We start from the raw sequence: 26592 nt of genomic DNA, 5'->3' as shown, positions 1-26592 counted from the left end.
GGCTGGGTGGTTGTTCTGAAGCAAGAGATGAACCAGGCAGTGTCTTGAGCTTTATTCTAAGCCCTTGTTTCAGGATGTTGTCTATAGTCAGTGACTATACTGCTTATCAAAGTCAGATTTACAATATAATCCTTTTGAAAAGAAGCTGTGCTTTGCTAAGAATTAAAAAGACTGTCTAGACAGTATTTTTAATGATCTCTCTCCCTTGCAGCTTTTAAATTTTCAAACTTCTCTTTTATATTTTACTGCACTACAGATAACCTGATGCAAAAGGGGAAATTTAACTTCTTCCTTCCTTCCTTCCTTCCTTGCTCCCTCCCTCCCTCCCAATGTGGTAAAGGGAAGTAAGACAATTAAGACAGTGATTGGTGTGGAGGAACACTGAATTCAAGTTATATTGGAGAGAGATTTTAGTTGAGAACACCCTGTTTACAGGAGGAATTACAGTAACTGAGCATCCTGCTCCATGCTCCTTCCAAAAGTGTACTTTTGCTAATTCCTTAGGAGGCCACACATGCACACAGCAGCAAACACCTTGACTGGCTTCTGACACACTTAAAATGGGCTTTTCGTTAGCTTGGGTCCAAATAATGACTTGCAGGTACAGATTTTATGCCACCTCTTTTTCTCCTGTCAGCTTCCTCCCCTTCCAAATCATTGAGATATTAAGAGCATGAAAAATAGGTCATATGCTGTAATTTACTGAGCAGAAGATCTTCTATTTTCTTATTTTTAAAGTTTGTCTTTTTACTATGCTTTTAGTAGCAGAACAGTATTTTTCCCCCTGTCTTTCAAAAGACATCTGTGGTTTAGGGACCTCTGACCACTCCCTGAAAGATTAGATCATGACCACAAAGTCACAGCTGGAAGTTTTGGGGAGAATAGAAATTTGCTTGTGTAAATTGTGGAGAGAGAGGGAGGAAAAAGGGCCAAAGATGGAGAATTGCCATGAGATTGAATTTGCCACAAGGAAGTGGCTGCTGCCTGGGGAGAAAGTCCTGGATGGAACTTCAGTAGTGTGTTTAGAGAGGAAGGAAAAACCCAACAGCCTAGGTGATGGTTCCAAAAGCAAAATCAGACATCACAAACTCTAGGCAAACAGAAGTCAGCAGCATCAAGGATGATTTGATTGCTTGTTGTTGATTGTGATTCAAAATCTTTGGGAAATGTTCTACCATTCTAGATGGCACTCTCCTAAGATTTTCTCAAAAACAGACTAGAAAAATATTCCCAAGAGCTCTTCCACAGCTAGAACATGATGGACAACTTCACAGAGGTTGTGAAAAATAGAAAGAACTAGAGAAATTCTGTGGATATAGTAATGCATTTTCAACTAGAGAAACCAATTAAAAAAGTCTAGACTTCAGCCATAAAAATGAAATTGAAATTGTAGTGACCATCAAACAATCTGTGCTAAACCAGAAATTTTGCCAGTGTGAAAGCTTTTATTATAAAGTGTGTGGTGTTTGTGCAGGTACTATGAACCTACAAATAGATGAATTTCAGTTAGTTTTAAATTTCAAGCATGTTACAGTAAGACTTTTCAATACCTCAGCAGCTGAGACTTCACAGCTATTCTATATATTGGAATAAGAGTAAAATATTATTAAGAAAAATCTCTTCTCTGTGATCTGACTCTAGGAATGTAAGAGAAACTGTTCTGTCCCTGTTTCTCATTTTATCAGACTTGCAGTCAAGTGAAAAAAGGGTTTATCAGAGAATAGCACATGGAAATTAACTGAAGTGATTCAAAAAACTGTAAGATACTGCATGAAATGCATGATACGACCTCCCTACTTTTCTTTAAAGGAAGTAATCATTGTCCTGAAAAGTTTCTTTGTAGTTTTTTTTTTTTTTTTTTTTTTTAAATAGCTTTATTGACACTTATATTTCGTATAAAAAATAAATATTTGGAAAAATTTTGCCAGAAATGTGACACAAGATAAAACATTGATTAGTATTTTGATTTATAAAAACCATCTGGATAAATAGAGAGTTCTAAAGTTCCTATTTTCTTAAACCAGAATTCCTTCATACAAGAGAGGAAACAAATATGTTACATGTACCCTAGGCCTTTGCTTTCTTGTGATGAAGGCTGTCATTTTCCCAAGTGCAGAAAGTGTATAGATTTTTCCAAATCAGGCAACATATGCTGTATTGCATTCAATTTGAAGCCAAAATAATATTGTGCAGCAACATTCTCTGCTAAAAAGCAAGCATAGGTGATAAGATCCAGTGATTATTGCCTAGGAAGGAGTGTCAGGACTCATTAATATCTCATTCAGGTTCAGTAACTGCTGGGCTCCCCAGGACTGCCTGTACTGATTGCTATCGACCTGAACTCCTTCCCCTGTTTTTGCTGAAGGTCAGGAATAGTTTGTTGCAGCAAGAACCTTGTTTGTTTTTTCTCCCTGATGTAGAAATCTTAGCTAACAAACTCAGTTTTATACCACCTTGCAAGTATTTTTATTAATAATACATGAACTCTGAGGTAATTGTTGCACCAAACCCCATGAATTGAAATCAAGTGTCTTTCTGTAGCTGCCTAATAGCTGTTTCTGGGAAGGTGTGCTCCCTTTAGTGCCTTTTTGGGCCTTCTTGATTTGAGGCATCTTTGTTATGAAAAGTTTGTAGAACACATTAGAATTTAATGTAACCAAGATTAGTCAATGTTAAAATACCATGGCTCCTAATAACAGTAATATTTCCACTTACTCTGTGTGTTATAACTTTGCAGCTAGACTGTCAACAGCTATAAAAAGAAAATTCTTACTTCTTAATGTATTTTCTTTAACTTCCACTAAACAGCAATACTCTAAAGTTCACTATCCCACTTGAACAAAAATTACTGGGTGAACTGGAGATATAAATATTTTTTTAGTGTTTAGTGTATTTTTCACAAGTGAAATATAAATATCATTGGTGCCTAGGAATAGAGGAATCTTGAGTAGGCTGAGGGGAAACTGGGGAAAACTCCTCTATCTGCTGTACTTCAATAATCTATATTCTCTTCTTTCTCAACTTACTTTTAATTGTCTTCAGCCATTTAGTGAAATTCAGGGTGAGAAGAGCTTTGGGTTTCTTTCTGCAGTGTAGTTACTTACTCTGCTCTCAATGGTTATGAAGATTATCTCATTACCTAAATGTCAGTGCTTTCAGTTCAAGGCTTCAAAGTGGGAAAAGGTATGTGCAGAGAGACTGGATAGGATAAATGGTGGCCTGATGACCATCATTTATGTGGAAGAGGAAACTGAATAGTACTTTGCAGTGTTTTGGCATTAAATAGGATTCTCAGAAATAGTGCTATCTTCTGGAAAGTTCCCAAAAAGCTGAGTGGTATGCATTGACTGGTGTGAGCCACTTCCTTCCAGAATGTTTCATGGAAGGAGTGGTGATGGGTTCTGGCTTTATTTTTCTGCTGAATCTACCTTTTATACAGAGTAGGATCTTAGCTCTTAGAGAATGCAATGGGTCACCATTTAGAGGTGCCCATCTCTCTCACTGATGTGTTGAGGTAGCCTTGTTGGTTACTGAAATGAGATTGCTAATTTAAATTCCATGCTGATTGTGACAAACTGATTGCAGTCTGATATTTCCTTTTTGGAGGATAGTCTGATTTTTGTCACCTTACAACTCACCTGTCCACTCCTGTTTTAGGACACTGATACTGGTACTTACTGTACCATTAGTGATGTACTGGCCAGGAGATGCACTTGGGTGAGTCTTGGAAACTCTTGGCAGAAAGGTTATATAGCCCAAGTAAAACTGTTCTCGAAAATTGTTCAGCTGAAACTTGACCCAGTGTCAGATTTTTGGTTAGAGATCACAAAGAGGGAAACAAAACATAAAACATCATAAAGAATTCTCACATACCTGTGTGCTTTGAAGATGAGGAACACCTTTGGGTGAAACAAATTCTGTGTTAACCATAATTTCCTCAACACTTGTATATTGTTATGCCTTAGGCAAATTTGATAGTGAAATCAGAAAGAAGTTTTTGAAATCCATGTGATGTTTTTGGGTGGAGCATACATTCTTGAGGCTGTATTACAGATGGAGTCTGTCTCCAAAATCAAAGTATGTACTGGCAGCATTTTACTAACACAGAGCTGTAGGTTTTTACTGAGGTGTTTGTGTAATGTGTTCAGGTCTGTTCATTTTAGTTTATGCCCCATCTGTAATTTTGCCATGGTTCACAAGCAGTAGGCAGCATGCCAACTTCCAGGCTGGCCAGGATGCTGTCTTTTTGACTGAGGTTGCAGATAGTCCCTTGAGTGGATGGATTTATCACAGATCCCATCAGCAAAGCCCATTAAGCTTTCACTGAAGAAAGCATAAGCAGTACATATGCTTTAAGATGGTCCTTATTCAAGCACAGCTATTGGTGATTGGTTTAGATATCAGCACTGGGGATCTGTCAGCAAAATTTTGTGCAGTTGTTGGCTGTAACAATGTGAGTTGTTTCTTTCCATTGACCTTAAAAAGTGTTAGAGATTTTTTCCATATAGTGATGTCTGGGCAGTAGACTGTACCCATTATGGGCAGCAAACCCATCATATGATCCTCTGGAGAGGGGAGAGCCTGAGCTTCAGCTCAGCAACAAACTGACAGCTACTATTTACTGTGGGGGCAGAACATCACTGTATTGCAATTGGCTTCACACCTCTTAGAGAGGATAATCATTCATCATCAGTCTAAAAGTACAAAAACAACCACCACCCACCCTGTCCCCCCAACCAAACCAAACCCCCACTGAATATTAATTTCCTGTCTTTCTGTGTAGCTGCTGTCCAATAGATTGATTACTAGTCAATAGCCATAGTCCATATTCTGACTCCTACTGTTATTGTCTGAAGATCAGCTTGTGACAATTTTCCTTATTACACTTTTCTCTTTCCAACAGTCGTGCTGACATTGACACATTTTCTTCTAGCTCCTGCTTCAGTGCTTCTGTTTGTTAAAGATGACTGTGCCCTCCTCCATGTTTCCTTCCCTGCAAATCTTTCTGATGCAGTTGTGAGGGAGTAATTTACCCTGCTATGCAGTTCCTGTATTTGTGATTTCTAACCTAATCAATATCTTGAGAGATTGAAAAGAATTTGCAGGCTCTGGATGGTAGGCCCACAGAATGCTGAGTCATTTTCCCCAAACTGCAATAAAGCATCACTTTTTAATTTCATCTGCCTTTTCCCCTCACTAATTTTCTCTTTTCTATCTTTTTGCTTCTGTCACTTCATATTTGTGAAACTGTGTGTGTGTCTGTATTTTAACTTCTTGGCTTGGCTGCCCTTGCCTTTTTTTTTAATTTTTTTTTTTTTTTTCTTTATTTTTTTCCCCACTTTTTTGTTACAGATTTCTATGGTGACACTGTGTGCTATTGGTAAAGTTTCCTTACCCTGCTGCTGACTTTTCAGGTTTACTGTTGCCTATCTGCAGATATCAGGCTCTTTATCCAGAACTCTGAGCTGTGGTTAAAAAAAAGACAATTAAAAATGGTAGCAAAGCCTTTACAGAGCAGGGAACAGTGACCTTGCTTAGGGTATACATCACAAAAAAAGTGCAGATAGAGCAAGTTTGCAATTCTACACATGATTTTTTTGAGAATCTTTTAATAAAAAGCCTATTGTTTCTACCTTATCTTCTAAATGGGAAGTTCTTTACATCTGATTTAATGCACTTGAATTATAAAGGACATTCTACATTCCTGGGGCTCAGCTAAGGAGTCAGTGGGTAACTCCTCAATTGCATAGAAACATCTTGGGTCTGGTTGTGTTTGTTTGAAATATCTTTAAGTTAAATCAAATACAGACTGTAGCACTTGGACACCATATGGATTCATTATGTTTATGAGAAGAATTAGGAGGGATATGAGATTCATAAATCAGGGAGTGGCTCCCATTGATCTGTGAGTGTATTCTCTTTCCTAATGACAGAGATAGATAGTCATGTTCAGATCTTTTGACATTTCAGGACAGACTGTATGATAGAAAGCATGAGAGACCTGCTTGTACTGTGAGTACATTTCATGCTATGCTTCTAAAAGACCATTCTGCCCTCTTTTCTTTGGGACAGAGATAGCAATGTGGAATTTCATCTAGCATGGTTGATCCATTTTCTCTCTTTCTGTCACTGTCTGCTAATAACATAATGGCAGGAAACAAAACAGTTTATGCCTTATTCTCCAGTTCCTCTTCCACCCCTCTTATGAAACATTTTTGAGACATTCCTTTTCTCCAGCCTATCTCTCTTTTTTTCCTGAGATACAACTGAGTACTTTGTCACAGTGCTGCCTTTTCCCCATCAGTATCTCCTTGCATGCTCTCAATTCAGATGGTTCTGCCTCTCAGGGAAAGGTTAGTTTTCTAATCTAAGTGAAATCTGTCTTTTTAAAAGCAGACAAAGATCAAATTGAACTGATCAACTCAAATGAAAGAAAATGGAAAGCACAAATCTGCTTTAACTCAAACCCTGTACCTAAGGCTAATATGGATTAGGTCACATTTGGCAAGAGTGTGTATCTCTTGTGTTGTTTCTATTAACTGGGCCGTGTTCTCAGACTCACTGGAAAAATAAATAGAAAAGTAATTGGTGGAAGCCAAAGTTACAAAATTGACCAAAGACAGGAGATAATGTGGCATTTGCTGTTCTGGCTGCATATACAGGTTTAACAATTGGAATTGGTTAGGTTTTTAAAAATTTCTGCTGCATCAGTTTGTTTTTAGCAGAAGTCAAAAAAAACAAAGTTACAAAATTTTTTTCTTAATCTTAAGAGGCCTGTGATCCACATTCAAAGCAGAGTATAACTGAAGAAGTCTTTCAGTTGAAAGACTAATTGTTTTAACTGGTCACCCTTTTAGTCTTTGAATTATTGCACATTTCTAATACTTTGCCTTTTGCTTGCACTTTGGGGTTGTTACAGAGCATAAATAAGGTGCTGTACAAACACCTGATGTTTTATATACCTTTGGTATAATGAGGTTTTTTCTTTGGTCATAATCTGCAAGTGGGACTGCAGTGAAAAGCCTCAACAGGCTTTCCCAACCTTAAGCCAAGTCCTGTTAGCAGAATAGAAAGCCATGGATGGGAATCAATGCTGCATTCCCACTGAAGTGTTTCTCAGACTGTTTGGAGCTGTGCTGTGGTCACAGGCAGCAGACAGTCCACTTTCATGTGCTGACCCAATTGTTGGCTGTCTTTCTGTTCCAGTGACAGCCCCTGCATCAAGCTGCTGCTTAGCCTGGGTAACCTTTGCTTCCTCCAAAGGCAACTGTGGCTTGAGTGCTTTTGGACTGATGGGGGTCTCAGTGGAGTGTTTTGTAGTAGATGTGTGCATGTGTTTAAGACAGCAGCAATGTAGGAGGAAATGTGCTATGGACAAGGATGATGTGGGTTATTCAGTATAAGGGCAACAGTGACATGTGAAAACACTGAGTTACTATAGCCTGGGAAAACAGAAAAAATGGCCATTAGCTTGTAAAGGATATTGTAATTTTTTCCTATATTCCATATTTTGTGCTCAATCTGTTTTTTTTTTTAATTTTTTAAATTTTTTTTTTTTTGGCCCATTTCTATGCACTCACAAGATTCCTGCTGAACAGGAGCATGAGGCAGGAGTGCTCTGTAGCATATTTACTGAACTTGTTTTTCATTTTACCAATTCTATTTCGTTCAACTTGACTTTATCCATGAGGTTTGAGGCACATGCTTATTCATGTGATACATGTATAAATACATATCTGGATAAATTATCACTGCTTACTTCATGTCAAGACAGCTGAGGTGTTGGCATTTCCTTACTTCTGCACCCATTTCCTTGTGCTCAGTCTGGCTGTGGCATGTCTCTCTGACTATAATGAAACTCAGGGAAAACCCAGCTGAGGGCTGATGCACTGGCACAGAACATTTCCTATTCTGATACCTATTTCCTTTTCTAGTGTGCTGAGGTACAGTGCAAGCAGCTGCACTATCATCATATAGTTCAAGAAGGAAATGAGACTCAGATTTTACCAAGTATCTAAAGTTCTGCTGGGCATGGACCCCCATATCCTCAATGTAAGAGCTCACCAGGTCAAAGGTGTCTCTACAGAGCCTTACAAATATGAGTGGCTGCTATCTTAGGATCATATGATAATTCAGACTAAAGGAACCTCAGGAGGTCCTGCTCAAAAGAGAGTCAGCTGTGACCATTCAAATCTTGGAAAAATCCAGCATTGGAGCCTGCATAACTTCTTTAGGTGATCTTTTCCACTAGTTCACTGTCCTTATGGTGGAAGAGTTTCTTCTTATATCAAGCCTGAACACTTTTTTCAATTTATGCTCATTGTGTTACCACAAGGCACCACTGTGAAAAGCCTGGCTCCCTATATTTGATACTCCTTGCAGAATTAATCTTTCTTTATTTCTTTTCCAGCTCTTTGCAAGTGTTGGAAGGTTGCTGTTGGGTTGCTTCAAAGCCTCTTCCCCAGGCTGAACAAGCCATGGTTCCTTCACCTGTTCTCATGGGACAAGACTTCAGCCAGCTGACCATCTCAGTAGCCCTCACTGATCTCTGGTTTATTAATCTTTCTGATATTGCAAGGCCAGTGCTGGATGCAGGACTGTAGATGTGGTTTAATGAGTGCTAGACAGAGGGGGATAACTGATCCTTGGTCTGCTGTGTTCCTGTTGATGCAGCCCCTGCATCCTCCTATGTAAGGGAGCTGCCCACACAGGGCGTGAGCAGAGAGAGGCTTAAGGCTATCTAACTTAACAAGGCTCTTTTAAACTGCAGCTTGCATTGTCATAGCAGGAGGCAGATGGTTGAGCCTTCTCTAGTAGCAATCAGTATGTCACCATGGTGTGTCTCTTTCAGGCTCCAACTGTTGTCAGGCTGGTGGTGGAGTCACCTCTGGTGGGACATATGCAAGGCTATCATTGTATTCAGCACCACACAGGGAGAACTGTACACTGAAGGCCCTTTGTGCAAGAATTATTATTGGAAACAGAACCCTCTTCTGGCGTGTGAAATTCCTTGTTCATTTGCTGCTTCCTTCCCAACACTTTCAGCCAAGAACCAATAGGCAGAATTTTAGGGGTAGAGATTTTAGAATAGGTCAGTAACAGAAGAAAGAAGGGACAAGTGAAGTACACTGAGACAGTGAGTCCTGTTTCCCTGGCCACTGGAAAGACTTTGCCTTCACCCTACTTTGGTTTTACTTTGATTATGAATGTTTACAGCTGTTCTTTCCTTACTTAGCAATTTTTGGCTTTGGGGAGAAAAAAGCTACCTGATCTGTGTATGAAAGGTCTCAGTAGCAGGCAATTTGCCTTTAAGGTAAATAGTAGTGAAAAGAAACTAATGACCATAACAAAATTTGAGTGTTTGAATAATAAATATATGTGTCTTTTTCTTTCTCATTTAATCCACTACTAGAAAAATAGAGTCAAATAGGGCAAGTCAAGCAAAGTGATCTTTATCTCTGCTCAGCCCTGGTGGGGATCTGGAGTGGAGTGCTGAGACATACTGGAGTGAAGCAAAGGGCCACACAGATGAACTTGAGGTTGACTTTCCAATGTGAGGGTGATTAAACACTTGACACAGGTTGCCCAGAGTGGGTCTGTCCTTGGAGATACTCAGAAGGGGACTGGGCATGGTCACAAGCAGCCTGCCCTAGCTGTCTGTGCTTTGGCAATTTCCAGAGGTCTCTTCTAGCCTCAACTCTTTTGTGGTTCTGTGATTTAAAACAAAAATGCAAGAAGGTTTGGAAAACTGCACAGAAAATTGCATATTATTAAAATAGTGTAGCAGAAGTTGTTGAAGTTTCTTCCTGGAGAGCACAAAGTGTGGGAGTCCAGTGGTATAGGAACTCCAACTTCTTCATTTCATCTGTTTTAGCAAATCAGAGACATGCATGAAACTCAAGGTTAAATTGCTGAAATGCTGAAAGGCACAACAACTTTAGCCTGTGCTAGTCCTCTCTCCCAGCCAGTTCCTAGGTATGGCTCTGTTCACACACAAGCCAACTTCTGCTCTACTCAGGCACTTTGGACATTGTAACTCTGTTTTGGACAGAGCTGAGCCAGCAGTATGTGAGCTGCTTTAGGGCAATCAGCCTCACTACCAGAGAGTGTTGCTGGATATTTTTAATTTGCTAGTACAGATGTAAAAGTTTAAGTGCTTGGAAACATTGCTGGAAACTTGAAGAAATGTTTTTTGCCACAGCTCTAGCTCCTGTGCTTTTAGGCTAGTGGATCAACTGGATTTTCAGGGCAGGACCTCATCCATCTTTTATTACTGATAGGGAGCCATGTGTCTGAGCCAGAAACTCCCAGAGATTGAGCTCTAAGTATCAGCCCAATTTATTAAAAATTCAAGAACCTTAAAAGACACAAGAAGACATTAACAGGCATATTAAAAGCCTTTGGGGGAAAAAAAAAGGGAGGCTAAAAGACAAAAAAGTATTTGCATAGGGAAGGTATATATTTTAAATTCTGAACAGCAAAAATGGCTATGTTCCATTTTATTTCTTACTAAAGCAGAAATTAAACAGCTCTGCTGACAGTAATCCCTATACCTAATCTTTGTATTATATCCAACTTCTCATCAAAATGGAACATTTAGTTTCTCACTAGTGAGCAATGCACAACTTGTGTATTTTTAAGAACTTCGACAAAACTGGATTAATTCAGTATGCCCTCAAACTTTCTTTTTTTTCCCCCCTTGGATGTCTTTTACTCCATAGAATGTCTATCTTGTGAAAATTGTTTTTTCAGGTACTTATTTTGGACTCCACCATAGCCTTTCACCATTTAGATTTCAGTGAACCTGGGGATGTCCATTGAGTCTTCAGTGTGGGCAGCTGTCATTCAGATATTTTACTTTTCACTTGAATAACATTCTCAGCAAACTTGGGCTGTGGTGTGCTGAGGTCTTTCTTTCTTTGCTCTTGTTGACCACTGCAGTGCTCCACAGATGCCTTAGCTCTCTCAAGTGAGGTTTTCCTACTCCTGAGCAGAGTAGAAGTGACAATGCTCAACCATTGAGTGTCTGGGTTTTGAATAAAAGACAGGCAGAGCTCTGTCAGTCAGAGACTCACATGTGCAGGTGCAGGAGGACAGACAGATGAAGGGACCTGGCAAAACTGAGCTCTTCTGCAGACTTGAGCAATGTGTTTTAAGATTTCAATCTGTTTTGAGTTTTTGCAGTTTTAACCAGATGCTTAAGTGTTGCTTTTAGCATTTGGAAATGCTCTAGTTTGAATATTGAAAGTGTTTTTATTTTGTGCATTTGTTCTTGTGTTGAAAGCTATTTACAGTAGGAACTCCTGTCTGGTAGAATACATTCACCACAGTGTAAATATTCAAATGAAGTTCTCAGGAGTAATCTCAGTACAGGCAAGGAAATATAATTACATATCCAAGAGACATTTGCAGCACAGTTCAGTTTTGACAAAAGGCTTATGGCTTATTCAGCTTTAAAATACTGGGTATTTTTTTCTGAACTATTCAGAAAATGCAGTTTTTGTAAACTAAAATATCTTTTTAGTGTAAATTTCTACAGGCCTGTAGAGGAAGTGATTTGCTTTACTAGTGACTTCAAGTGACTTGGCTGGCACTCAGGGAATGTTAGTCACTGCTTCAGAGGCTCCAGGCTTTTTCCTCACTGAGTTGTAAGAAATTGGTGGAAATACACTTTTAATTTCTATGACTGGATCATTGCATGCATAGATTATTAGCAGATCTGTAGGAAAAAAAATAAAAAATATAACTCCCAATGGAAAGCTCTGTGATTCCGTGGAAATTGAAACTAAAGTTTCAATAATGAAAATATAAAAGTATATATATAGTATAAAGTATATATAAATATATAAATATTTATATATAATATATTTTAATATTTATATTTATATATAATATATATTTATATATAATATATTTAAATATATATAAAGTATAAATAATGAAATAACTAATTGATGTATTTTTCATTTATTTTTATGAAAAATATTTTATTTTTGCATTTGTGAAATACTTTATTGGTAATAATCTGTGAGTAATTGTGACAAAACTTGGCGACAAAGTCACTAGCACTGTAGTGAAATAGCATTTTTTTAACAAAATGTTTTTTGGTCAAAATGTAATTTACCAGCTGAAATATATTCCACCAGTTTAAAGGAATCTCTGTGGTCTTGAAATCTTGATTTATTGACTTGTTAAGATGATAGTTTAATGGTTTTACTGCCTGTTATGCCAGCAAAGATGTAGTACTGATCATGCACTGACAGGATAAATAACAGTTTTTGAACCATAAGACCAGTTTTAGGTATTCATGTGCAAGCTTCACTTGTGAACTTATTTCCTGCAATTGGGAACTTCAACATAGCAGCTACAAATAGTTTGCTTTGCTTTTTCTGTCATCTCTCTTTATCTGTTACTCAAAGGCACATATTGAGTTTTATTCTGAATGGGTTCAGTTGCCCTCTGAGGGCTCTGACCATGGAGGATCTGGCTGATGGGTTTGCAGAAATGTAGTTATGGGTGTAGAAGGAGCTCAGACAGTGACATCTGACAGATCTGTGGCCTGCAGCATTTAGGAATAAGAAGGAAAGTAGGAGATATTTCACTTTCTTTTTTTTTCATGGTTACAAATACCTTCCAAGGTCTCCTGTGTTCCTGTGGTGTAAATGCTATTTAATGACTAAGCTGTGTGATCTGAAGCATGAGCTTGTCCTTTCATCTTACACTTATCACGTCTTTTCACTATTAGTTCAGTGACTTTCTTTCTTCTCCATCTATCCCATAATTCACCTTTTTGCATTTGATCTGGCAGTGTGATAATGTATCTGCTCTGACATGCTGAGTTTTTACATACCTCATGGAAATAGCTTTTCCTCTGCATTTTGCTGTAGTTAAAGTACTTGGTTCATGCTTTGGGCAGGCCATTTCTGTAAATTGGCTTAGGAATTGCTTGCATTCCTCTTATACCTGATTTTGTTTGTGCCTGTTTACATCCTAAAGGATTAATTTGTTAGGATATCAGCAGCCATTCATCAGCTGCTCTCTTCTGTCCAAGTGGGGAGATGGAAAACATTTCTTTGCCTTTTGACCTGAAGCTGTTGAGAGGTGGATCTTCAGCCTAAAAGAATGAAAAGCTCAGGAGATGTTATCAAGTTCTGCTTGTTTGCAGAGGAGTTGTTGATGCCATGTCCCTGGAAGTGTTCAAGGCCAGGTTGTGGCCTTGAGCACCCTGATTTAATGATGGCATCCCTGACCATGTAAGTGGGGTTGGGCTGGAGGATCTTTATGGTCTCTTTCAGCCCAAGCCTTTCCATGATTTTATGATTCTATGGTTTGAATAACTTTCTCTGTGGAATGACATGCAGTGCAGTTGCTTCAGTCTTTGGAACAACATTTGGGTGGAATTTAGGGTCTGTGTCTAAGAAAATTATGAGAAAGCCTGTGCTCTATGAATTACATAAAGCTCATTCATTTACCTAAGTATTTAATTGAAAATAGTGAAAGCTGTGATAGAAACTCCTGTACTTTAAGAGGAAGATGTGTGGTTAGTATTGTTTCAAGCAGGGAGAAAAGAGGAAGCAAAGAGGAGAGAGGACAGTGTTTGTAACAATACTGATGGAGCATTTAATTAGCAATGGCAACTGCACCTGGATCTAGTCAAAATAATGAACAGTCCATGAGGAGCTGAGAACATAATACATGCAGATGTTCTGTAGGTGTTTTCAGGGTATTAGTGAAAATGTGATGTGGTTGTTGCTTTTTCATGGTAAATACATAAAAAGGAATCTGTGATTTGATTGAGTTACTTTAGAATTTGGAGCTTACAGACCAGATCTTCTGTGAGGTATGACACCCTACACCACATTGTGAGCAGTCTGTGACGTGTTGTATAGAACAGTATTAAATTGAGCTGGTAATACATTGACTTTTGCCAAGGATTTACATTGAAAATTAGTGTTTGCTTTTGCACCCTTGTACCCTTTCAGCAGAATAAGCCAAAGCAGGCTCTGGGAGTATTCTTCATCTGTGAGCAAAAGCTGAGTTTATAATTTAATAATTTTGTATAGGCAAATGTGCTGTCATAGGAAATTTTTTTACACTGTACTAGCATAAAATATCTTTAATAAACTAAATACATTTTTTTCTATTAATACTAATTATATAAATGGATGCATTAATGGAGAGACATTTTATAAAGCTGCACAGTTAACATACTTGCTTACAATTTACGATATGTGAATAATCAGCAAGTAAAATTTTCACTTCACAAAAAAGCACCTTTTCTTTTTTTTCCCTCTAGCTCACATGTAAACATAACTCTGTTTAAAGTACTTTTTTTGACTCTAACTTGTAGTTGCCAATTGAGGACAAATGCTTAATACACTTTACAGTTAAATAGGCATTTTTAACTATTTGCTGTATCTTGAACAATAACTTTGGAATTCAGAAGCACCAATGAATTGTCTAATGAAGCTTGGCTCTGTAGGCTTGCTAAAGAAATGAAGAAAAACATGAATATTAAAAGCTAGAAAACTTACAGAGAAGAGTTAAGAAGTAGAAAATATGGAAGCTAGGAGCTAGTCTATATTTAGTTTCCCAGGTTTTGGTTATACCTTCAGTTTTAGGAGAGCACAACAGCTGGACTCCAGTTTCATTGCAGCTGTGATCCAGAGCTATATGGCCTAACAAGTTTTGAATGAATGAATGAATGAATGTATGATTAAGAATTTCAGTTTTTAGTAGCAAATATTCATTCTTTCAGTCAGTACTTGCTTGGAAGAGGAAGGCTTAATACAAGCAGCGAGGAACAGATAATTCTTATTATTGTCATGGATTTTTGGCATAAAAAAATTCTAGAATGAAACTTCTCCCTTGTGTTGTATTTCTTGCACTTGAAAAGTTGGTAGAAAAGAAAGCATTACGAGGAGAGATGCAAGTTTTCCTTCTCTTTTATTTGTGACTGGTCCTTGTATCTGAAAGCTGTACATTTAGATGTCCATTTAGATGTCATATTTAGATCCCCATACTAAGTGCTACCAATTTCCTAGGAGCACTTATACAAATATAATTTCTTGTTGTGCTGCTTGAGATACTGATATATTGAACATAGAATAAATATGAAAGAAAATAATAATAAGAATAATAAGAAAAATAATAACAGGATATAATAAGAAAAAATAAGAAAATGTAGGAATTTTGTAAGAAAATTTTCCATTGCTGTATGCATGAATTATATCTCTTTCTGACATCCTTAAAAGACTGTTGATGGGGTAAACTATGGGTGATACTGAGTGTTTCTTTACTATGCTAGATCAGCTGCTGTAAACTGACAAATGAAATTAGTGAGAAACTCAGCCTTCAGTCACCTTTATGTTCTTTTGTCTCCTGGATATTTTGAAAGAAATAATAATCACAGTATCTGGAATAAAAGAATATAGAAATATTGAATCATCAGCCTTTTGTTGTGTCAGCGGTGATTACAAAGTTTTCTCAAACTTCTGTGAAGTTTTCTGTGTCTAGGGGATGCATAAGCCTGGGTGAGCTCACTGGGTGATATCCTGGGAATAGTTTAGCAGTGACAAATGTTAATATGTGTGTGTGTCTTTGGCAGATTTTGCTGTTGCAGTCAGATTTTTGTTTCTTTTGTTTTGCCACAGTTGCCTCCTCCTTTCAAGTTTCTCTGAATTTTCTGTGCATCTTTTGTGTATCCCTCTGCAGCAGTGGTTCTCATTTTTGATCTGTTGTCAGTACCTACTAGTGTGCTGCCAGTAGATTTCTGCACAGCTCCAGGCTACGCTGTAATTCTTGGTCTGCTACTGACTGATTTTCATTTCCTCAAGCACTGGAATCTCATAGCTGAGAAACAGGTAAATTATTGAAAGGGTGGATGCCTGGCTCCACTGAAAATTCTAGCAGTTCTACTTTTGAAATCCGTGATGCTTGGATTTTACTCTTTTTGATCTTTTTGCTGAATCTGGATGCTACTTGACTGAGATCTGTATTATAACAATTCTTTGTATGGTATGGTATGAACTGTGTCCTCCTTCTGCTGTATCTTAAAAAAATCTTTAAAATTAAAATGTTTTGACCTTAGTTTCTCAAGAAGCAATACTTGCCTGTCTCCTTAGCACTGTATCTTTCTATGTAAAATTTTTTCTAAATATCAAATCGCAAAAGAGAGAGTACCTGAAAATGTAATAAATGGGGAAAAAGCTAGTATCACCTGGGATCTGGGGTATTTTTTAATTCTGAGACAGTTGTTGGGAGGAAGCAGGAAGACAGCACTCCTTCCAGCATGGGCCCATGGCCTTCCAGCTGCCTGTGTGACACTGCTGGTGCTGCCCTTGTGCCACTTGGCCTTCTGTCTTCCCCAAGCTGGCTCAAAGCCAGGGGAGCTGCTTGAAGTCAAAATGTCAATATGGGAACATTGCAAATTCAGACAACCCATGTATCTGAAAATGTATTTGGAATAGGTTTCTTGGTCATGTGGTATTGTAAGTACAAAGTAATTTAATGTCATGGACTCTATGCTTTTTCTTTAAAACTTAGCAATACTGGCCACATGAGTGATATTAATGCTTTTGGATGTATGCTGTGAAAAAGTTGAAAATTTACAATATTTTACTATTTTCAAAATTCAACTGGCCTTTTAAATTCTAAAATAAGCTACTGTGGGTTCCAGGTCTTCTATCTAGACCTGTTTTTCATAGCTCTCCCTTCTGCCAGTAATTAAAAGATTACTGTGCAGTCCAGATCTCTGTTCTTTGGGTTCCTCAATGTATGACAAACATTTGCAGAGCTAACTGCTCTTCTAGTTTGGCACAGCAGAATTCATGGATGAAATTTCAAATGATGAGAGTCATGTAATTTGGAGTTAGAGTTAGCTGCCTGTGGGGTTAAATCTCTGGTGCTCTGGGCACCAATTTGTCAGGTTGTTTTTTTTCTTTTAATTAGCAAAGCAGTTAATAGTTGTTATAAAGTTGTTTATTGCAGGAGCACAGCAGTCTCAAAAGCAAAAGAGTCACAGGCACTAAGTGCATGCTAAGTTTTGGTATAAAGTCCCAAACAGAAGCAGAAGCTGCTCCTGGAGGTCCTGGCAGGGCTGATGTTGCTGGGCAGCTCCTGTCTTCTTCTTGAGTGTTGATGACAGTGGCAATAGAGCAGGAACAAAAGCAAATCAAAGCAAAAAGTAAATGGCAAAAACTAATGGCAAAAAGTACCAGATTTTTTCCTGTGCGTGCTCTTTTATAGGAACCTCCTAACAAGCTAGCACACAAATATGAACTGCTGCTTCTTAACTTATTAGAATTCTAGTTTCTTAGCTTGCCAGGTTATGTATAAACTACACATAAGGTCTATCTTGTTCTGTCTGAAAAATGTAAGCAATATTCTTACTACAGTTTTATTATGTTTGAAACTATGTTCCTGGAGCCTCATGGAAAACATTAATATCTGAGACTATATTTTTCAACCTTTACTAGAACTCACACTTCTACTCTGGCATCTGAGACCTTTTACTCACTAAAAGCACTTAAAGCTCATTCTAAAACTTGCTTGTTTACTTATTTTAAAACTTAAACTTACACTTCTACTTCATGTTAGTGGCTTAACATGCTTCAATCCATCTAAAGGCTTTAATTCAATCCTTGCACTCTGATTTCTCTCTGAAGAATTCAGAGAGACTCCTAACTCACTAGCTCCAACAGCTACCCAATTTTAAAATTATTTTATCTAAAATGCAAACATTTTCTGCCTTGCTGTTTTCAGTAAATAGTTCATTTTTTCAGCCTCAAACCTCTGTTAAGAACAGTAAGGCATTAACCTGTCTTGGGGCCAGATAGAGTCTGAATATTTAATGTGGTCCCTAACCTTAGATTTTGAAGGGAGCCCCAGATATGGATCTGTAGTTGTGTATCAAGTGCCAGTCTGGAAGCACAGTGCACGATGTGCAGCCTGTGCCTGGTTTTGTGGGATATGTGGACTCTCTCTCATTCCAGGAGGAAGAGTGTTACAGCTTACCCCAACAAGCAAGTGGATTTCTTTTTTTTTTAATGGATTTTTATTACTTGCTAAATCTCCTGCAAATCAATACAAGCTCATCACTCTAGGGGATTTTCTCATAAAAAAGGAGCTTTCATTTAGCTAGCATATGAGAGGAACTTTCTTTTTTTGCTTCAAGTAAGAAGTACAGATACAGAAATTAAATATTTGAAAAGTTCCTTGCAGAACAGAAGGCAACTATTGAAAAATGTTTTCCAAAGCAAACGAATTGCAGCCAGAGTTTTTCACACAGGGGCAGATCCAGGTAGCCAAAGAGAACACTATCTTTGGATAATTTCTGGAGATTGTGATGTATTTCTTGTTCACTTCATTGCCCAAGTGCTGCATACCAAAGCTGCATTATCCACTAGTTACATTATTCCTACTACAAAAGCCTTTATAATTGCATGCAAATAAGTGATCGTGCAGAGAAAGCTCAAAACAAAAGAGGAAACCCAGAGAAATCCCTCCTGGAGCCTCAGAGCTGCAAGTGCAACTCAGCACGAATTTCATATCAAGTAGTCAGCTGTGGGCAGGATCTCCCTCCTGCTGGTTCTTTCTCTGCTGTTGTGCATCTTACATGTCCTTCTGTGAATGGCACAGTTTCAAGGTAAGGAGCTGAAAGCAGCCCTATGTCTCTTCAAACTGCCAGTTTAAACATTCCCTAACAACTTAATTCTTTGTCACCTTTATCCTGGAAAAATTATTTTGTCATGTGTCTTCTACATGACAGTTAATTGGAGATCTGTGTTTCTCCTCTCTGTTTTTGTGCTGTTTGTTGATGTGGGCTCACATCACATTTACAGATTGGGCCCTTGCAGGCCTGAGATGGAGCTTCCCTACCTGTCCATCATTTGTGAGCTTGGGTTACATCCAAACTGCTAGATCATTTTTCACTGTTTAATTTCAATTTTCAATTTTTGCATACACTGTACTGAAGTGCTAGTTTTAAAAGCATAATTAATTTTTATAGTTTTTGATAATTCTTGTAAAATTGGTTTAATTTTATTATGGTGTCTTATGGATTTGATTTGTTCAAATCTGCATTAATGCAAGTGAAAATATTTTTTTTCCCCCCTGTCCTTTTTAACCTCCTTCTCTTTAAGGGTTTGTTTAAATTAGAACAGTTATTTTTGGACAAAACTTAGGACAGGACAGATAGCCTAATGTGACAGCCAGTGATGGCAACTGTTATTATGAAAAGAGGTGATGGAGCTTACCCTCTGCTTAGGAGACTAATTTTGATTTGTATATTTTGTACCTATTCTCTGGTTAAAAAATGTCACTAATTTAATGTTGCAGGCAAGTACAGAATAGATATTTTAGGGGAGACATAACTCCATAGAAATCCAGAAACTCTCACAAGGGTAATAATTCTGTTACTGAACAGTAACAGTCAATTTACAGTTGTCAAACACACACACACACCTCTTAATCATTTGTAAATGTTGGTTAAGTCAGAGAGAGGTATGAGGAAGGTAATTCCAGTAGATGCTTGAATTTATCTCAGTCTTTGAATCTGACCTTTCACAGAAGAGACAAAGCTGAATCTTTATCCCATTCTCTCTCAGAACATTTTTCTTTTGTTGAATTGAGAGCATGGAAAAGCTATTGAAAGCTTTACAGCTAAAAATTATTTAGGAAAATTTCTATGTTTAGTAATTGGAAAAGCTAAGTGACTTTCAGGTGCTTTCCTGAGTTCTCAGAGGCTTTACTGATCCTATTTTCATATATCAAAAGGGAAGGAGTTTCTTCAGAAGCAGCAAGAGATTGAGTTGTGGTTTGATTTATTAATCAAGCTGTGCAGCTGAGGCAGGCAATACAGCAACCCACAGCAAAGGCACTGTACTGTGTATCCTGATTTGTTCTGGAACTTCTTCTATAGATCTTTATACAGGATTAATCCTAATAGCATTAGTGTGGTAAGGCATATTGCTAAGTAGACTTAGACAACTAACAAAGACTTAAAACAAACAAAAAAATCCTTTGGACATTGCTATTAAGTAGCTGACTTCCTTAACCAATTCCTGGCTCTTTCTCAGACATCATCTTGGACAAAAGGGAAACTGAGCAAGGGATTACCAGGGACCACTGTCAGTCTTTTGAATTAAAGGCTGTTGCTATCCAGTTACTTATCCTTATTCAAAACATTTTGACAAAATGTGGTATAGCCCTAAAATGGTAGTTTAAAAAGCAGATTATTGAATTTTAACACTTGTGTTTCAGCCTTCTATTTCAGACAAAAGCATCCAATGGTATAATGTATCTTTGATGGTTTTCACAGAATTTAGTGTCTTAAATACTGGTAATTACCCTGAAGACATGGTATCAGTAAGCTTAAAACAAATGTGGAAAGCTGAAGATAGGATTTAAATTTAACACTAGTCTTTTTAATGCATTTGAGGCAAGAATTTCCATAAATTAGAAAGGATGTATCTAAACCCATGTCTTTCTGGTTTGAAATACCATGTGAGTGGTTTCATAAATCAGCTGCAGTTAAAATGACAACCCATAGTAGAATGCACTGCTAATTTAATTTTGCTAAATGATTCTTATTTTAGCCACTGTAATACATTTTGATAAATGGTTTAAATGATCAGTTTAAAGACCAATTTAAATTTCAGCAGTTTTGTTCACTTGTCATATGTATTGTTTTCTTCCATGGTCAAGTGTAAATACATTTCATTGTAAAATAAGTTTACATAGTATTTTCAAGCATATTAAAACTCTGCTTTTTCAAGACTGAGCATACCTTTTTTACTTAAGTATGGAGCTAATGCTTCTAAAATAAATAATGATCTTAGATACATTGGCTCTCAAGTGGTTTGCTTGGAATGCTGAAATATCTCTGAGTTTCTGAATACTAATTGTGGAAGAAAGCATTTCTTTTAGAGATGATCAGAAGTAATAGCTGGTGAACTATAGGGACAAGGTGTATTTTTTTTATGCCTCAGAATAGAGAGGTTTAATCTGAGAGCCTGTGTTTGCAGTTGTCTGCTGCTGTTGCTCCCTGGGGGCTGTGGCTCAGACACTTGCCTCAGTGTTGTCCACACGATTCCCAAGGGGACCAGGCCAAAAGCCCCATCTGAGCTGGCTGCACTCTCTGTTCTCCATGTTAAAAAGGATGAATACATGTGATTACTGTGATTATACTACCAGGGTCATGATATGTAACCATGGTGTAAAACAGTGCACTGAAAGTTTATGCTTTCAGCATTCAACATGTGCATAATGCAATATTTTAATTGCATGTATGGCAGATTATATTTTTTTAGGGATAGGGATTTTGTCATCTACAGGAGCTATCCATGGATATCTCATGGCTGCTATGTGGAAGGCTCCTATGCTTTAAGGTGTGACTTGTGCATCATTGCTACAATCTTCCTTGGGCATCAGCAAGCCCTGGCTGTGAGGTGGCTTGTTGCCTTCCCCATCTGCTCATTGCTGCTTTCCAAAAAGGGCTTATGACCCTCCTTGTGGCCAGTCTGGCATTTGTTTTTTGCTTCTATACAAAAGAATGAAGTGTGAGATAGAAAAAAACGAAGTAAAGAAAAAAAGGAGAAGCCCTTCTGGAAGGATCTTCCTTGTCCCAAGATATTGCACAGTGCTGGCACCATCTGCCTCGTGCAAAGCCTATTCTGCCTCCCTGTGTGCTGCTGGAGCTGGGGCTGAGCTGCTCTGCTGGCTCTGGGGGGTGGGGAGCCCCAGGTTTGAAATGGGGGAAGGGGCAGCAGCACATGCAGAACTCAGTGCTCTCTCTGGCCAAAGCTCCACCTTGGGTGGGACATTGGGAGAAGAATAGTCTGAAGGGTACCATGCCTAAAAATTTTGTTTTCTAGTTTTCACTGACATGATCTAAGTGGCTGGCATACTGGGTGGGAGTGTCTCACCATAAACTTAGAGTTTGTCCATCTGCTAGTACCCAGTCTGGGATGGTTCTCACATTTCTGTCAGGAAAAAGCTTTCTTTCATCAAGATGTTTAATTATTTGCTCTTTCTATACAGTTATTAGCCTTTGAGAGCCTGAAATCCCTAGTTTGTCCTATATTTCTCCTCTGTTTTCCCTGTGTAACCATAAATGAGGGGATGTTCCCAGCCTCTTGGTGCAGGAGTCTAATTAATTGTGCTGTGGTGTAGAAGTCTGGCAATGCAAGATGTCACCTGATGGGAGAATCAGGCCTGGAGCAGTTGACTGTATGGAGCTCAGGCAGCATTTCTCATCAATTATTGATTTTGCATTTCTGAGGGGGAAACATTCAGCTTTTGGATAAAACCAGAAATCCTTCTTAATTTTTATGCTTGTTTAATTTTTTCAGATAAGAATTTTTTTTTTTTTTTTTTTTTTTTTTTACTGAAACCATGCACTTCATGGAAATAGAACTTGTACACTGAAAACTTTCTAACAAAATACAATTTTGAAAGAAAAGATACCTCATGTTTACACAGGATGGAAATTTTGTGATGAAACCATAGGAACCACATACAACTAGCTGCTGGAAGAGCACATTAGAGACAGCCTGGAGTTTGAACATGGAAATGTTTAATACTACATATCCTCTGTCTTCAGACACTGCTTTTTCTCTCTGTGGAACTTATGCTGCTGCAAATGTTATTGTATCTGTAACTGTGCCTGTTGTGCTTTGACATCTTGGAGGCAAAAATTAGGGAGCTGACAGACATGGGAAGCTGTGAAGGATAATTGCAGATGTGAGTGCCTCACATGGTATTAAGGTGAATATTTTAGTTTTAGACTGAAGATGATGGAAAGTAATTAGTAGCAGTCAGTTTCCTCATAGTGTTTCTGGCTCATAATATCAGTTTTGGGATGTGCTGTTGCATTTTGTTATTTGGTTCTTTTTGTCATCTTTCCTATTAGGGAACTTCCTGTTTGACTGCAAAATTGCAGGATAAATCCTTGAAAATTAATAAATAGTGGTTCTGTAAATGAGGAGGGTTTGACTGCTACAGTTCACAGATTCACAAAATGATTAAGATTGGAAGAGATCACCAAAAGCCATTCAGTCCAACCTCCCTGCTCAAGCAGGCTCCCCTAGAGCATGTTACCATAAAATGCCAGAGTAAATAGTAGGAATGTATTGTAAAGGTGTAAAATTTCACATGGAAAGAGAGATGCCTGTAGATTGCAGTTCTGAGACACCACAGCCTTTGGTACTGGATATTACAGTACTTTGTTGCTGTATTTGTGCTAAAGCATTTGATTTTCCTCTACCCAGCAAGTACCTGCCTTGATCCTTCTGGTTCCTACACTGAAGGATTAAAGGCTCCATGGTAGCCCAGCTGTTCTCTCCTATGTAGCATCTGTTTCTGCAAAACAATTTCATTTTAAGGGCTTTTAATTTAACCTTTGTCCAGCACATGACTGTACCAAGACAATGCAGTTAAACATAGTTTTGATCACTCTATTGAGAGCAAATTTTGGCTGATTGTTCTTTGAAGTCAGTGGTCAGGATGAATGGATGGGATTTAGACTCATTACAGGAACTCCTTTGTGTTGTTTCTGTAAGGCATGTCTGACACAATATTTTTAAATACTTCTAGTTCATAGCAAACTATGAAGAATTCATTACACTGAGGACAGAGTGCTGGGATGCACTTGGCTTTCTAGCATGTGCAAATATTTACTGTTTGGCTTTGTGCTTCTTCTTCTAGACATTACCCAAAGCAGTCCTTCACTACAGTGGCTGATACACCAGAAAATCTTCGCCTGAAGCAACAAAGTGAATTGCAAAGTCAGGTAAATAAAAGAATTATTTTATCTTGTTAATATTAGATGGTCAGTCCACTTCTTAACAGTTTTTCAAAGTAGTATTAGTAGTAGTAGTAATTCTGTGTACATACATAGTAGCACTGCAGTGTAATTATAAAAAAATATTTGTAAGTTGGTCTAATACTGAGAAGCTCAAGGTTTTATTTCTGTTCTCAGTTATACTACTTATCATACTATTGTAAGTCCATTGACATCACTGGAATCCTTCATTTTCATCAGTACATGGAGCATCTAAATAGTTTTTAAGGTTTGAAATGATGTACCTTAATTCAAAGGGTTCATTTCTCTTTGACAAACTACTGTTGTTAGCTCGCACTAAACTTAATAAAATAGCATGAGATTAACAAATAATGAATTTGATATTAGCAGATATTTAGAAGCCTTTAATATTTATCAACAATTAAGTGACTGAATAATCAGTTTATGGCCTCTGTCAACTAATATATGAGGCAGTCTGTAAACTAGTTGTGATCAATCAAAACTTATGGAGATTAATAAGAAATATATTTAAATTAAAATGTAAAACAAAAAGGAGAAAACAAGAGAAGAAAATGGCAAAGAAGACTTAGGTGACCCAAATACCAAGCTGGCTATCTACCATAATATAAAGTTCTGATTTATATTAATTCATGTATATCTGAAAAACCCTCCTCTCCCCCATTCTCCAGTATCACTTTATACTATTTTAATTTATGTAATGCTTGAAGTTGTCCTGTGTAAGACAATTGACAGTATTTGATTGCATTTTATTTAATAAAAATTCTGGGTTTTTTTGGTTTTTTTTTAATCTATTGTGTTTTAATTGGGATCTCTAATTATAAGGTCATTGTCATTGTCATAAAAAACTGTAGCAAAAACCAGACAGTAGACAATAAGAACTTTCCTTTTTGGGAAGTTCTCTATAGATTGATGGGTAAAATTGAAGGAGTGCTAAATAAAAAGGGTAGCACATATTTAGCATAGTGTACAGTCTTAAAAATTCTTTACCTTTTGCCATTACAGTTACTGATTACAAAACTTAGAGAAATCATTTCATGCTGAAATTCTGCCATCTAGAAAGAGGACAGTTTGTGGACTCTCTTGACTTGAGTGAATTTCAGATTGGAGTCTGGTTCATTTTCTTGTTATTCCGTGGTTCTGTGTGCTAGAGTTACTGTTTTGTCACAAAGAGGAACGTAAAACCAGTACTTTTTACAGGTCTTTTTAAAAGAATGTAAATTCTCAGCCCACTGTTTTTTAGTGGTTTGACAGAAAATGTTTGGATTCAGTAAAATAATAAAATGTTATTGCTCTTTCCCTAACCTGTTTGAAACATGGTTCTGTGGCACTATGGAAGCATAAGGAAACTTTTTTTTGGTATTATTCTCTATTTTTAAACTGAGAACTCAGTATTCTAGGGTACTGAATAAGCAATATGAGTAAGAAACTTGGGGTTTGCCTATGAATAAAATTGCTGAAGCTGTTTCACAATGCACTGTCATAAAATGTTAGGTAAGGATCTACTCAAAACTTGGTAATGGAGATAAACCCTTAATTTTTACAATGTGCCTTTTTCCCAGTATTATTAGTCAGCAAAAGACTTTCAGATCTAAATTATAAGGACACAAAATTGCCTACTTGGAAGAAAGACCATACTGGTTTTGGTCATCATTTGCTTCCTGATTGATTTACATCTAGGCTTTGTTAAGTTGCCTAACCTGTGAATCAGCTCAATGCTGAAATAAAGATTCCAGGCACTTTTCCATATCCAATTTAAATCTTTTCCTAAAATAGGACTGTAAATTCTCAATACTTTCTGTAATACTTTGAAGAGTATAAGGACATAGGAATTGCCTCTTCAGGGAAAGTTGAAAAACTTTCAGCTGAAAAAAATACATGGGGTATAATTTGGTATTGTTCAGATCTGATTCTGTTTCAGCCCTGTGCCATAGAAAAAAGTGTGTGCATTGTTCAAGAAAAACCTTTCATATGAAACCAAACTTGGCTGGATAGAATCACATTATTACTACCTTCCAGTATTCATCAGAGCTGCCTGAGCCTCCTGCCAATGCATTTGACAATTTGGGATTGAGCAAATTCTGTGTTAGGTAATGTAAAAATTATGTTGACTACTGAATAAGGAGAAAAGCTTTTCTGAAGTAAAAACTGCTTCCTAGTTTCTAAGTAAACATCTTAAATGCTTTTAGTTCTGAAGAGGCACAACCCTGTGTTTAACTGCAGGACTCCAAGTGTTTTTTCAAAATCTGTAGCTTTAGAGTTACTCTTTATTATGCTCAGCAAAACATGAAGAATTGGTAAAGGAAATACTATTAAATGTTGTGTAAGCTTAAATACATGTTTTTGTAAATGTTATTTTTATCTTCATTTAAACAGCAATTGACAGTGTTTTAAGTTGCAGTGCTGGATCTTTGGTTAAGAATCCATTAAGGTCAGCATCAGGTGCCAGGGTGTCATGTTTACATAACACTACAAGAACAAAACTAACAAAACAAAATACTATTTTCTGGTGGAGTCAATAGAAAATTGATAGCTCTTTGGAACACTTGAAAAATTACATTGTTAAGAAGTCAAAGGACAGCATTTAAAAGATTTCCAGAGAACTCTGTTCTCCTGTTTTATATAAGATCAGAGCTTTCCCCCCCTTTAGGATTTTACTTCCATTGGCTTTCATTCAGCTCTGTAGTTGGAAGGAGATTCAAATGCATTTTAGGAGAGGCTATGTTTGTTTCCCATTCTGGAGAACTCCACAGTCCAGTATTCCTCCTGAC

At 37.4% G+C, this 26592-nt stretch overlaps 1 protein-coding gene across 1 annotated transcript in view; it reads left to right on the top strand.

Annotated features, from left to right (window-relative positions):
• Positions 1-26592, top strand: part of NEBL (nebulette) — a 244932-nt gene that overhangs the window by 47075 nt on the left and 171265 nt on the right. The window contains exon 3 of the mRNA XM_056484449.1: positions 23707-23791. Coding sequence (XP_056340424.1) covers positions 23707-23791 — 85 coding nt within the window. The remainder of the gene's footprint in view (positions 1-23706; positions 23792-26592) is intronic.

The sequence above is a fragment of the Oenanthe melanoleuca genome, chromosome 2 (genome assembly GCF_029582105.1).
Source record: "Oenanthe melanoleuca isolate GR-GAL-2019-014 chromosome 2, OMel1.0, whole genome shotgun sequence".
NCBI classification, from domain to species: domain Eukaryota; kingdom Metazoa; phylum Chordata; class Aves; order Passeriformes; family Muscicapidae; genus Oenanthe; species Oenanthe melanoleuca.
Note: the sequence above shows the minus strand (reverse complement) of the source record. Positions and strands in the feature narration are given on the sequence as shown.